General features: G+C 35.6%; 1 protein-coding gene across 5 annotated transcripts in view; it reads left to right on the top strand.

The window, feature by feature from the left end:
* UNC13C (unc-13 homolog C) overlaps positions 1-14,255 on the top strand; it is a 505,027-nt gene that overhangs the window by 191,585 nt on the left and 299,187 nt on the right. For all 5 annotated transcript variants that reach the window (XM_045822765.1, XM_045822762.1, XM_045822764.1 and 2 more), the window contains 3 exons: positions 4,414-4,492; positions 5,508-5,513; positions 6,628-6,699. In XM_045822765.1, the coding sequence (XP_045678721.1) occupies positions 4,414-4,492; positions 5,508-5,513; positions 6,628-6,699 (157 nt within the window). The remainder of the gene's footprint in view (positions 1-4,413; positions 4,493-5,507; positions 5,514-6,627; positions 6,700-14,255) is intronic.

Consider the following 14,255-nt stretch of genomic DNA (forward strand, 5'->3'; position numbering starts at 1 on the left):
TATTTGGAAAGGATTGGGAGTATTTTACACAGTGATAACACTATTTCGGGAATAAATTGACATTTTTTGAATAATTAACTTCTAGATCAACTGCGGCAGGCCTCTTCTTTCCTCCTAACAAAAAATTTTTTAGTTTTTAAGAATATGAGTCTTGAGGTAAAACAGTGCTGTGATGGAAATTAAACTCTGCCATATTGTTCTAGGCCTGGGTGAAGTACTTAACTTTTTAGTTTCATTAAAAGTAAAATGGGTTAACTGTAAGCCTCAATTCATCTTATTTTTGTAACGTGAACTGATCCAATCATGTAAACAGTGGTTATGATGAGCCATAGAGCTTGGGTTCTAATGCTGCCACTGCTATCTCTGACTTAGATAATGACCTTGGGGATGATACAAAACTATTCTATGCCTCTATTTCCTCATTTATAAAATGAGAAATAATTTTACTTATATCTCATTGGATTTTTTGAGAATTAAATGAGCTGACACATGTAAAGGTTGGCTATAAGAGCTAGCATTATATTTGGCTCCAGGTAAGCATCACATACAGACTAGCTATTCTTGCCTAGTTGGCTGCCTACAGGTAGTGACAGCTTAATCCAATCAGCTAGACCAAAAGGGGCTGCACAAATGGCCTTCACAGAATCAGATCTTACCCTCACAGTTACTTGTCTGCTATTGCCTATGTGGATGACTTCTTCTCACCTTCTCATCATCAAGCCTAGGTAATTTCCTCTGGATTTTAATTGATATCCACAAACTTGGCCTCTTGCCTGAAAGATCAGTGATTGACACATACTTATCTACTGATATTTTCAGTCTTCACCATGTGTTGTTATTCAGTCTGTCTAAGATCTCTCCTGATTAGGAAGCCTTTCAATAAATATTACACAAATATTTTATATTTGTGTAGAGCCTCGCAGTATTTCGCAAGCTCTTCTCTACTCATGAAATGGGCAGACTTTTTTTTTAAGTTTCAGTTTGCTTAATTATTACTTGATATATAAGCTCATGAAAGCACAATTAGACAATGTTCTCATAGTAACGATGAAAATGTAAAATTTTAAGAAAACACAACCTGATAAAGAACACTTTCACAAAAAAATTATTGTTCACTTGCAGTTGCCCCTCCTTTTTCCCCATTGCTCACTGTACCTTCCCCCACACCCAGTCAACCGCCCCCCCCATTGTCCATGCCCATGAGTCCTCTATTCACATCCTTCTGCTTGCTCCTTCCCCTTCTTTCCCCCATTATCCTCCTCCCCTCTCCCTTCTGGTCACTGTCAGCCAAATCTCTGGTTCTATTTTATTTTTTTTCTTATTTGTTTGTTTTTTTTATTAGGTTCCACTTATAGGTGAGATTATATGGTACTTGTCTTTCACCACCTAGCTTATTTCACTTAGCATAATGCTCTCAAGTTCCATCCATGCTGTTACGAAGGGTAGGAGCTCCTTCTTTCTTTCCGCTGGGTAGTATTCCATTGTGTAAATGTACCATAGTTTTTTGATCCACTCATTTACTGATGGGCACTTAGGTTGTTTCCAGCACTTGGCTATTGTAAATAATGCTGCTGTGAACATTGGGATGCATAGGGTCTTTTGATTTGGTGTTCAGGATTCTTAAGATACAGTCCCAGCACTGGAATCACTGGATTGAAAGGCAGTTCCATCTTTAGTTTTTTGAGGAAATTCCATACTGTTCTCCACAGTGCAGTGCTGTGCCAGTCTGCATTCCCACCAACAGTGCACTAGGATTTCCTTTTCACTGCATCCTCACCAGCACTTGTTTGTTGGTTTGTTTATGATGGCCTTTCTGACAGGTGTGAAGTGGTATCTTATTGCGGTTTTAATTTGCATCTCTCTAATGGCTAGTGATGTTGAGCATTTTTTCATGTGTCTATGGGCCCTCTGTATGGCCTCCTTGGAAAAGTGTCTGTTCAAGTCCTTTGCCCATTTTTTAATTGTATTGCTCATCTTCCTGGTTTGGAGTCATGTGGGTTTGATAAAGAACACTTTTAAAGATATTGGAAAGTTAAGAGAATGTTTTCCTACATTGCAGTTTTATGAATTACAAAATATAGGTTCAACTGATTGCTGAATTTATGGGTCTATAGGGTTTCTCAAGATTCTGGGTATACTTGTGAATTTGAATTAAGTTCCATAAGAAGAAAAACATAAAGAAAATAAATCATTATAGATAACATGACAACATACAATTCAGATAATATTTTGCAGTTTATAAATCACTTTTTCAACTGTTATCACAGTTCATTATTTCTTTACATAATTATTAAAGTCACATTATTTAGGAATCAAAACATTTCAAAACATTTGAAGGCAGTTAGTATGATTTCAGTGTAATGTGGCGGAAGGACATTTATTAATGCACACTTTATGTTATTATTAATTCTGTTCACTTGAGCAGAGAAAGTAGAAACTGCTTGGAATCAGAACCTTAGATTAGAGCAAATAAAACTGGAAAAATCCTTTCCTTCCATGAACAGAAGCCCACTCACATAATCCTTTTCCCCTTTATTCGATTTGTGGAATGTGTGAGGTTAAGCATGAACTGTCAGGGGGAGGGGAAGAATATGGGAAGAGGCTAAGAGAGAAGCAAGAAGTTACTCTCGAGTGGTTTTGGTTCATTATCTGAAAATGGGTGTTGAGAACCCAAAACAAAAGTTCATGGCTCTTTCCCCCATCTCCATTCTACCGTTTCTTGCAGTTTACAAGAGCATGATGCCAATGATTCTTTTTCTGTGACACCAATTCTTGGCCTTTAACTGTCACATGACCTTTACAGCACTTGGCCTAGAGAAAATTAATTGGCATTATTCTGGCATGGCGGAAACTGCATTAACTCCTTTCTTATAGGATCAGTGGCAGGCAGTATCTTAAAGTCATGTCCCCCTACAACACACATTGTCTTCCAGTCTATCTTTCCTCCTTCTCTCTCTTCTTTTTTGCCTCTTCCTTGATCTCTGCCCCACAATACTTTTTTCCCTGAATTCCATGATCTAAACTAAAAGTAACTCTTAGTTGGAGTACATAACCTTAAGCATAATTTGTTCATATTGATATCTTTCTTACTCACATTGAATGGTTTCAATATTTCACATTTATCACTGCATTTGATCCTTGTTTTAAAACATATAAGTTATGGCATTGTTCCCATTTTATCTTTGTCAATATTCTTCTTTTATTAATATTTTACATGATTTATATGATGCATTTAAAAATTGTCCAAGACCACCAAGCTAATAGTTAATACAACCAGAGTATTGGAGTTAAGACCATGGCTACTAAGAAAAATCCAGTAAGACAAAGGTCTCCTTTTATTAATTAAGCAAAGCAGCAAGAACAAAGAGGCCATGTCTTTCAGTGGAAAATTGGACTCTAAAATGGTGTAGCAGCTTGTTCCAAAGGCAGAGCTGCCCAAGCAATAACCAGAGGTATGAACTGTGTTGTTCCTCATGAAAAGGCTGACTCTAAGCTGTAGGTTAGCAAGGGTTCTGTAGTTTAGTGGGAGCATGCAGAGAAGCTATCATCTGTGATTTTAGCACTGTGTTGGTTGTATAAAAAGACTAGCTCTGATGCAATAAAAATCAAATTCAGCGTATTAAATTTATTGTAATAAATATAAATGTTAATATATTCTAAAATTATTTTAAATTTCAAAAACAACATACTTAAAATATTGAACATTACCAAACATAGCATTGTAAGAGTCTTCTTTTTTTCTCACCTAATTTCACTCCGCAGAGGTACCTATGGTTATCAATTTGGTAAATATCTTTCTAGATATTTTCTGTGCCTATATAAACACACACATATGAGATCATACTAAATTCACTAATATGCAAACTTGTTGTTTTCATCTAATATACTACGAATATTTTTTCATATAGACACAAAGATTTACCACATTCATTTTAATTATTGTGTTCTTCCCATTAGGATATGCTGTAACTAATTTAGTCAATGTTTTATTGCTGCATGTTTAGGTTATAGAGCTTTTGTTGCTATTATAAAAAAGGTACAGTGAATATTATTCTATAATAAATTATTTTAATATTGTATATTTATCTGTGGATAAAGTCAGATAAGTAGCAATTCTTGTATAAGGGTAATCACTAGTATTTTCAATGGATCTGTATCTTTGGAGTGACATTTTGCAGTTTAATCTATGAAGATTATGTGCACACACAATGATAGTTTTATAATAAAAGTATTTTTTCACCATTGTAGGCAGACAAAACTTGCACCAAATGGTTTGGTACAAAGTTCTATATATCTGACAATTTTGATTATCCTCTCTGTGATATTGACAATAAAACAGTGTGTCAAACCAGGCCACGTATATTTTAAAGTTTCAATGTACTCACTGAAGTCATTCCTTTTTCCCTCCTTCAGGGCTGGCCGGGGACTTTATGGTATTGACAGTATGCCAGATCTCCGCAGGAAAAAAACTTTGCCTATTGTACGAGATGTGGTAAGTCACTTCTGTTGAACACTTTTTAATTGCATGTGTTGTCCATGCCTTTGTTAGATGTCATATTATCCTCCTCATTAAGTACATGGCCTGGAAGCATTTCATAGAATAGAACATATAAGAAGCTGGATTCTAGCAAGAGTTCTATTTAGTATTCTTTAAAATCTATTAGATGGAGAAAATAACCTTACCCTTTTGATAGCTCTAGACATTAGCTAAAGTCACAAATGGAGTTAAAATGACCCTATAATTGAGCAAAAAGCAGTCCTACAGTCAGCCGAGCAAGCGGCGGCAACCAGGCCTTCATGTGTTTGGTGTTATGAATGACTGCAAGTTTAGTGTGCAGTTCAAGGCTTGATTTAATCTGCTTCACCTTAACTCAGTAGACGTTAACACTTATAAAGCATTATATAATATTACTTATTTTATTCTATATTAAGATAAAGTCTAGCCAAATTAAGAAGTTCTTCCACTGTCTAAAGAAAACCATGGCTCCCAAGTCATAACTTTTATTAGCCTTGAACATAACTCTGAATAACTCAAGCTGTCCTAATGAGATGTGCTGGGGAACAGCTAGAGGTGCAAAGAATTAATAATGGTCTGTATTATATTATAAAGACAAAAAGTCCATCAGCATGAAAAAGAGTACTTTATCTCATCCAGAATGTCTTCACATTTTTTTGTGGAGGCAAATTCTTAATACTTTATGACATGAAATTATATTTCCTCCCAGAGGAACCAAAATTTCTTGATATCAGTAATTTTTAATTTTGTTATAAAAACCTGCATCTGAAAGCCATCACTTTAGTTTTAAAGTAGGAAAGATACAGTCATAACCGGAAAGATCTTATACTGAGAAGCATGATGTGTCTTTTCCATTAGCTCAGAATCTTGTCATTATAGTGTGGATGTTCTTTTAACATGTTAGGCGTATTTAATGTCATTATACTATGTTCTCACCTTTCTTATGTCTACTTATTCACACTTTGTTTTCTCTGACACATGGAATCTTCAGGCCATGGTAAGTGATTTTTTATTTATTTAATTCAATTTACCAATTTTCTCAAATGTAAAATACAATTATTCATGAGATAAAAGGGGACAAAATGGAGAATAAAAAGAGACATGCAAATATAATAAGTTTTGGTTCTCCAAGAACTTAACATCTACTTCAATTATGAGAGACAGACCAACTTAGGTAAACAGGTACAAAAACAGACTAAAATAAAACAAAACATTATTTTAGGGACAGCTGTTGACAGAGATGGAAGATCATCTTGGATAAACCCTAGGATGTGGGCCCTATATAGGTTTACACAGTAGGGGTGTAGATGGGTGGGGAACAACTTCTGCACTTCGGCATGTGCTGAACTTGAGCTGGGTGAATGGCTTTGTATTAGCTACAAGGAGATACATTTATGACCAGATGCATCATTACACTATGACTTGCTTTCACTCCTAATGGGGGAATAGATTTAATATTCCCATATGGATCTTCTGATTTCCAAAGTTTTCTATAGTCCTGTTGAGTTTATTATATTGCATATGTCTTGGGTAGGAGCAGTATAGTGGTTCTACTTTACAGGAGAAACTAAAAGGGACTTGCTCTTACTTAAAATCACCTAAGTTTCTGGCCTTGAGTGAAGAAAACAAACCTGGGTAAAATGTTTCTAAAGTGGACCATCAGAAGAAAATATCATGGCTAGATGTGGAAGAATATTACAGGAACTGTGAACAGTTCAAGAACCTATCTAGCTCTAGTGGTGATTCATGGTCGTCACACACATCAGTTGCCTCTGTAGCAAAGGTCATGTTTTATGAACAAATGTCATCATGACAACCTTGGGGGAAAAATCTAAAAGCCTCTTCTGGCCTGTAAACCATGGGCGGATTACCCTGCCTTGCTGGACTTCAGTTTCCTCATCTGTAAAATGTAGAGGTTCAGCTTGAAAGTCTAAGAGGCCTCTTTTGGCTTTAATGTCCCAGGATTCTGCATTCTGGATTAACTGACTGACTACTAAAAATGGCAGGTCCTTATTGACTAAAACATGAACAATAGTCTATGCACTTACATTTGTACATTCTGCTGAGCAATTACCTCAGGTACCAATAACTCATAATTCTGTTTATTATAGACCCTGGCTGCCCGGAAATCTGGACTCTCCCTGGCTATGGTGATTAGGACATCACTAAACAATGAGGAACTGGTAAGTGCAAAGTCAATTACTCTGTATCCATTGTAGTCCAGTGGGAAAGCCATTCCGTTTGATCCATGTATTTGTAATACTTGTTCCACTGTTCCAGGAATAACTGGGAGCATGAGAGGAGTCTGACCCTAAAACAAATTTCCTCTGAGCCTCCGCTGCTATCATACAAGTCATCCTCTACAGCTCAAATGTGCATGAGCTGCCCCATCTTTCAAAATGCCAGTCCATCCTAACATGATTTAGCTTTTATTCTTTCCCTGAAAAAAAAAATCCTGCTAAATTTTTACATTCAAATTTTGCCTAGTTTGTGAAGCTTTCCCAAACATCCCCCCCCCCCTTCTGGCTGTTTCCTCCTCTTGTCTTTTTTAGCACATAATCACTACCTCCATAAAGTAGTAGAGTTAAGAGTGAGGGCTGTTTGGGCTGAGTCCCATCTGTACCACAAATTAATCATTGTTGTATCTGGGACACTATGTAACCTCTCTAAACCTGGGTGCTCTCATCTCTATAGAAGGTAATAAGGAAGAGGATCAAGGGGGTGGATACATGTTTAACACCTAGCATAGCCTAGGACATATTAAACAATAAATACAATCTGCTGTTTTTATTATTTTTTGTTATTACAATTAATTTGATTATTTTGCATAAACCTTCCCTTTAAGACTGATATCCATGAAGGTAACATAGTATTTTGTTTGTTGTTCTTGTCAAATATTTTCATTTATATTGCTTAGTACACTGTCTTGCATGAGGTAGAAGCTTTGTAATTATTGCTGAATTAAAGAACCAATTATAAGATACAAGTAAACTGCAAATATCTAGGTCAGGGATTCTTAAATTTGGCTTATCAGATTCCTAGGGGGAGCTTTAAAACATACCTATGTCTGGGTCTCATTCCAGTTGATTCTGATTTAATTGACTTCAGGTATAGCCTACGTAGAGGGTTTGCCTTTTAAAACTTTCAGGTGATTCTAATGTGCAGTGGATGTTTTGATATTTAGCTCCATCCTGCATCGGTACTGCTGAGGCTTTTACTCAAGACATTTTATATGTGTCACTTTTTCATGGAAATTAATATATTCTACCGCTCTCAGTTTTAGTAACTTTGTCATTCCTACCAAATAATTCTTTTTGCCAAAAATATTACTTTACTTGTTATAAACTTCTATATACTTGACATTTAAACACCATTGTTTACATTTATATTGCTCATTCTCTTCTTCCTGTCATTGTCACCTTTCAAAAGTGAACATGCCCTAGGTGCTATCAGCAAACTCCCCAATCCCAATATACATCAGCAAAACAATACATGTTCATTTGAGTATCTGGGTGCTACAGCAAATTAAAACATTTTGATTGTGCCACAGGATAAAAATAATGTGACTGCTTTCCCAGGGTCATATGATGTCATCTGATATTTTGAGTATAGTTTGGATTCAGGAGAAAGTAAATATCCTCTGGTATATGAGAAAGCCCCATTTTGCTTGCTGAATTTCCAAGTATCTGGTCTTTTGCTTTTGAGGAAATAATCAAGGTCAAGGATTTTTATTGATATACTCTTACACTATACCTTTCTTATATTTCTGTAGCACAAATACTCATTTCAATGAAAAGCTAAGAGAAAACCAATATAAATCAGAGGGTAGGATTATTGCTATATTTTCTGAAGCTCTGACAGGGAGGATACACTTACTTCATGGTTAAATTAACTATTGATCTACTTTTCATCAACTTAGTTATCATTTCATTCCTTTAGTTTCAGAAGGCTGGTGTAAAACAATTTTTTCTGTGTGGGTGTTGGGTGGATAAGTAGCATCCATCATCTCTCTTTCAAACTCATAAAGCCCGTTTCCCTGGGGCTCATGTCTCAAAAAGTAAATGAAATATGACTTCTGTACAACAGGCATATTAAATGTCACTTTTGACAAGCTGTCACATTAATTCATTACATGGGCAGCTAACATAAATGCTGAAGAGCCTAATTTCCACTTCTTGGTGCTGAAAGTGTTCGTAGGCACCCTCAATGTGAAAGCATAAAATACTTGCCTTTACACAAAGGAAAATGGCTTGGCCATGTAGAAAATATCAAAGGTTAGCACTTCTATTTTCATTAGTGAATGTATGGTAAAAAGCTCAGGCATCTATTCCAAAGAAGGAAAGGGCTGTAAAGTCATGTAAGGCGACAGCAGGTCAGTGGCACAGCCCCCATAATGCTGTTGGCAGTGGGAGAAGCTCTGCCAGGTGCCCCTCCATTGCCAGTTCCCACACACCCATGAGGAGCTGTGGGAGCTGACTGGGAATCTCAGTCTAATAAGCCCTGAAGCACTATGGTTTCTGAGCATTTCCATCTGGCTTAATAACTAACGCAAGAAGGGATAACAATCTAGTACCCAAGTGCCTCAACAATAGTCTGCCTGGCACTATGCTGCCCAGCTTTGTGCTAGGTGTGGACCTAATGGTGGAGCAATCCAAGTAGGTCCATTCAAAATTAAATATTAATTGACTACTGTTTGTCAAACATTGTTTCAGATTCTGGAAAAAGGGCAGTGAACAATTCAGCTAAAAATCCCTGCTGTCACGAGACTTTAATACAGCAGGAGGGGAGCTGACAGAGAACAGACTGATGGTTGCCAGAGGGGAGGAGGTTGGGGGGCTGGGTAAAAAAAGTGTAAGGATTAAGAAGTACAGATTGGTAGTCACAACATAGACATGAAATGTAAAGTACAGCATAGGGAGTGTGGTCAATAATATGTGGGATACTTAAAATATTGGGGGGTTACTTTGTAAAATATACAATTGTCTAAACCCTATGCTGTACACCTAAAACTAATACAAAATAGTATTCAATGTAACCTGTAATTGAAAAATAAAATTTAAAAATATATTGTGTTAGGGCAGGTGAGATACTGTTTTGTACCCACTGTTGCTATAGGTCATGATGGAAGCATCTAACAGGCAGGAGTATTTAAAATAAGACAGACTCAGATGAGGGTCATGGAAACTCAAGTAGAGTGAGGAATATATTCACCAAGCATTAAAGGGATTCTAGAACCCTGTTTTTTTTCTATGTGGGTTTATGACCTTGTTTATGAGTCCGATCTTTTGGCATGCTTCCAGAATTTGTTAGTTCTAAGTAAGGGCTGGGTTGTCTAGGAGACTGCAGGTCCTTCTTCCAGGAACAGGATTCATGCCCAGTTAAAGGGACTTAGGGAACTAGGTGTGGAATCCCTTCCTCCCTTGTAGACACATAGACAAAACCATGGGTGGTAGAATCAGGGAAGGGAGGTGGGGATGGCTGGGGTGGGGGTGGGGGGAAATGCAGGCAACTATACTTGAACAACAATTAAAAAAAAAGAACTAGGCATGGAAGTAAGTAGAAGATCAGACTAGGGCTTTATTCCTAGCGTGACACTAGAGGGATAACATGGAAGTTGAAGTAGGTCAGAACACCTGTCTGGTCTGGGGTTCAATCTGTAAGTGTAGTCTCACAGACACTCAGGTTTTCTGGACTAGTGCTCAGAAACAGTAGCCCCTTCAAGCCACATGCACAGGTGTTGAACTGTCATCGGCCTGAATTAGAATTTCAGCTCCACCCCTTACTACCTCTGGAAACTCTTATCAATTCTTCTTGATTCCCTGAGATTTGTTCACCTTATCCTTAACATGAAAGTAATAATACCTATCTCCCAATTTGTGAGAATTAAAAAAAGTTGTCTTTCCAGGCAAAGCAGGGGCAGGGACTCATGTTGAGGTATCCAGAATATATGCTACCTTCAATGCCTCCCTGTCACCTTTGCAGCTGAGGGTCAGATTCCAAGGAGTACTGACTTGGGAATCAGCAGTAATGACATCAAATAAAGATTATCTCATTTACAAGTATTGCTATTGGGAATATTAAAGATTATCTCATTTACAAGTATTGCTATCTGGCTTTTGTGCTTTTTCAAAAGAGCACAGTCTTTGGCTTGATGTAGATATTGGTCCAGCTTCACCACTGGTTGTGGACCTGTGAGCAAGTTACAGGAACTCTCTTGGCCTTGCTTTTCTCATATGTTTGAGAATTATATATTTTACATGTATGTTCATTGGTCAAATAGCCTATAATTTACTGTGTACTTGAACAATTTTGACATCAACAACAAATTAGCCTCATAAAATCAGCTGGGGAGCTTTCCTTTTTGTCACCTACCTGGGATGGTTTACATGAAGTAAGTGTTGCTATATCTTCAAAGATTAGCAAAACCTGCCACTAAAATCATCTTTTATTTTTTAGGGGAGCTATTTGACTACTAAATCAGTTCATTTAATGTATTAATTCTATCCATGTTCTTTAAACAATTCATTTTGAGTCAATTTTGATCATCTTTTCCAGAAAGTTGTCCTTCTTTCTAACTTTTCAAATTTAATACCACGAAATTATTCATATAATCATATTTTGATGTATAAACATTAGTGTTATTTTTATCTTATTATCATTTACTTCTATTTTCTCTCTTTTGTGAAGTCAGTACTGTGAGAGATTTCTCTGGCATTTGTTTGTTGACTCCAAGCATTTCTTTATCATTTTATTTCTGCTCTTGTCTTGTGTAAATTAATCCTCTCTATGCATTTATCTTGATGCTACTTTTGTAACTTATTAAGTTGAGTATATAGTTTAATTTTGATTGTTATCAACTATTGCATATATACAAAAGAGTATTCACAACATAAGTGAAGGGAATAAATAATAATAATATATACACCTAGATATCCATGACTCAGTTTTAGATTATTTCCATCCCTGTGTATTTCTTCCTCATTTTCTTTTTTATTCATGCCTTCAAAGATTTTATGTCTATTTTTTACCACATTTGTCTATTTTAGTATAATTTTCTTTTTCTCTTTTCTAACATATGTGTTTATACTGCAGGGGTATACTGCAGCGGTAATTTTTTCTAAAAGGCATACACACAAAATAGCTTCACAGTAAGAAGCACATTTTTTTTCTTAGAATTATCAAAATGTGATTTTGGGGGAGGGGATATAGAGATGATTTCCATAATCCCATGAGGGAAACCCACAGGATGAAGAGTAAAATAGACCTTCATTAGTAAAGTCACTAATGGTTAAAATTGTAGAGGAAAAAGAAAACAGCCTTATGGCAAATAGAGGTAGATAAGCTTTGTTCCTGTTTTAGGTACTAACAGTTGGTAGATTGGAATATTGATGGTCTAAGAACACTAGTCACTGCTCTTGGCAGGAAGCCTGATTGCTTTGTTTCTCAGACTCATTTTAATTTCCTCATATAGGAAAAAATTCATTTCCTTCCAATGTCCTACTTGTTCTAAAAGTGATATATTAAGGTTGCACACCTTAAATTCCAACTTCTTGGGTCAGGAGTTTTTAACAAAATATTTATCTAGAATATGAGCACCCTCCACTTTGTAGTCTTAGCTACAAAGGCTTATCAGGGTCAAAGCATTTCTTACCCTCATTTCTACAGATTAAAATAGTGTCTACACACAATAAAAATTCTCTTCTTTTCTGGAATCACTTTCTTAATGTTAAAATTTTTTTTTTCCTGATTGCAAAGACTTCTATCTATAAACAGAAAAAGAAAAGATACAGACTCTTCCTAACTTCAAAAAATGAAATTGAAAAGTTTATTAAAAAATTTTTGTACTTTGAGTTTTATACATTTTTTACAATGAGCATATATTTTATTATAATCAGAAAATACATACATTTTAGAAAATAATATTTTATAGAAGATTTTAAAACTTTAGAAACATTCAAAAGAGATTAGCAATGAGTCTCTCAACTTTCTGAATTCACTTTGTCCTGAGGACCTAGTTCCAGTAATTAGGGCTCTACTTGGTTTTGAGACTATCCTTTCCATATGTTTGGTTCCTGGTTTACCTAGGCCAGAAACCCTCCCCTGCTAGCATACCTACTCCTGTCCTTTCATTTCAGCTAGGATCCTATTAGCTGTACCTACCTACCTGCCTGCCTTTCTGCCTGTCCAAAATGCTACATTAAAAAAAAAATTTATTCCCTTTAATCCAGCTGCTAATGGTGAGTTAGAGACTTCCATTTCCTGTGGTTCATAGCTAATTCAATGATTTCCCTTTTTTTGTCATACCCCTTACACTTTTTTTTGCCTTATTCCAAAAAATCCCATACTCTCAGTTCCTCTTATCCTCTTGTTTGATCTGCTCTTATTTTGCTGCTAAGAAAGAGCCTTGTTTCCTGCAAAGATGCGGTATGCTTTGGAGGTATAAGAATCCCCTTCCATGAGATTTATTTTTACATGTTTTCCTTAACTATTCATTTAACATCTTTCTAAACTGACTATAATTGCATCTTATGCTTTGCTGGAGTAAGAAATGTTTTCATATGTCATTTATTTTAAAGTAATTTTCAATATGCCCCTATCTCAAAAATCAAGAATGAAAAAGATTCATATTATCATTTTCTTACAACTATGAAAATGTATTCTCTAGTCAATTATTGAATATTTCTATCCAGCTTCTATAGCTTTTAAATGTTGGCATTTATTTTAATGCCCCATTCAATTGATTTTTAAAGTACTGTATAGTAAATTTTCCATATTTCTTATTTTTTTAATTAGCTTCACTCTTCTTTTCATAAAATGGATCATGGCTACTTAACCAAACCAAACCAAACAAATCACAACAAAACATTTCAATGAAATCTTCTCAGTTCTCTATCTAGAATTATTTTGTTTTCTTCCAGTTTGTTTAAATTTTTAGCAAGTGTTCCTTATGTATATTACTCCTACCATTGCCCACAGATTTAAAAGACTGACCACATATCACTTGAATTCAATGAAAAGAAAATGAACATTGAGATTAGATAAAATGTATTAATCATATACTTAAAATTTATATTTTAATCTTAAAATATAAATTCATGTTTAAAAATAACTTCTTGCTCAAATCTATGTTGTAAGTTCACATGCATTTCCTACTTTTCAGTGTTCAATAACAGAATCTCTTATATTTCCACCCAGTGTTCCTTAAAGTTAGAATTACAGTGAAATCCAGGTTCTCAAACTTAATTCCACAAAAACTGTTTGAGAAGCAATATGTTCAAAAACACAATCTCCTTTCTTTGTCACCTGAGAGGCACAAGACTGGCCATACAGATATCAACACAAAAGGGTTGTTGGGTAGAGAATTGAGACCCCAAGGTCTGTTATACAACTGAGACAATTTTTTCCTCAGACAACTTGGTCAAGACTCATATTGTTCAAGGACACAGAATGTATAGAACTGAGGTTTGACTATATTATTTTTTTCCCTACTAAGACAAACAACAAATTACCTGATATGATTTTAGATAAAACTAAATTCCCTCCTAATTTTTTTTTAGCTAAACTAAAAATACTACATTAAACACACACACACACACACACACACACACACACACACACACACACACACCTCTTTATCCAATCAACCCAACTAGAACAAGGAACTGTGTATAGATAGTTCAGGGAAAATCTCTTATGCCAAGAATCATTCAATTTACTTGACTGAATATTGAAGATACTC

The sequence above is a fragment of the Phyllostomus hastatus genome, unplaced genomic scaffold (genome assembly GCF_019186645.2).
Source record: "Phyllostomus hastatus isolate PE091 unplaced genomic scaffold, TTU_PhHast_1.1 phas_scaffold_501, whole genome shotgun sequence".
Classification (NCBI taxonomy): domain Eukaryota; kingdom Metazoa; phylum Chordata; class Mammalia; order Chiroptera; family Phyllostomidae; genus Phyllostomus; species Phyllostomus hastatus.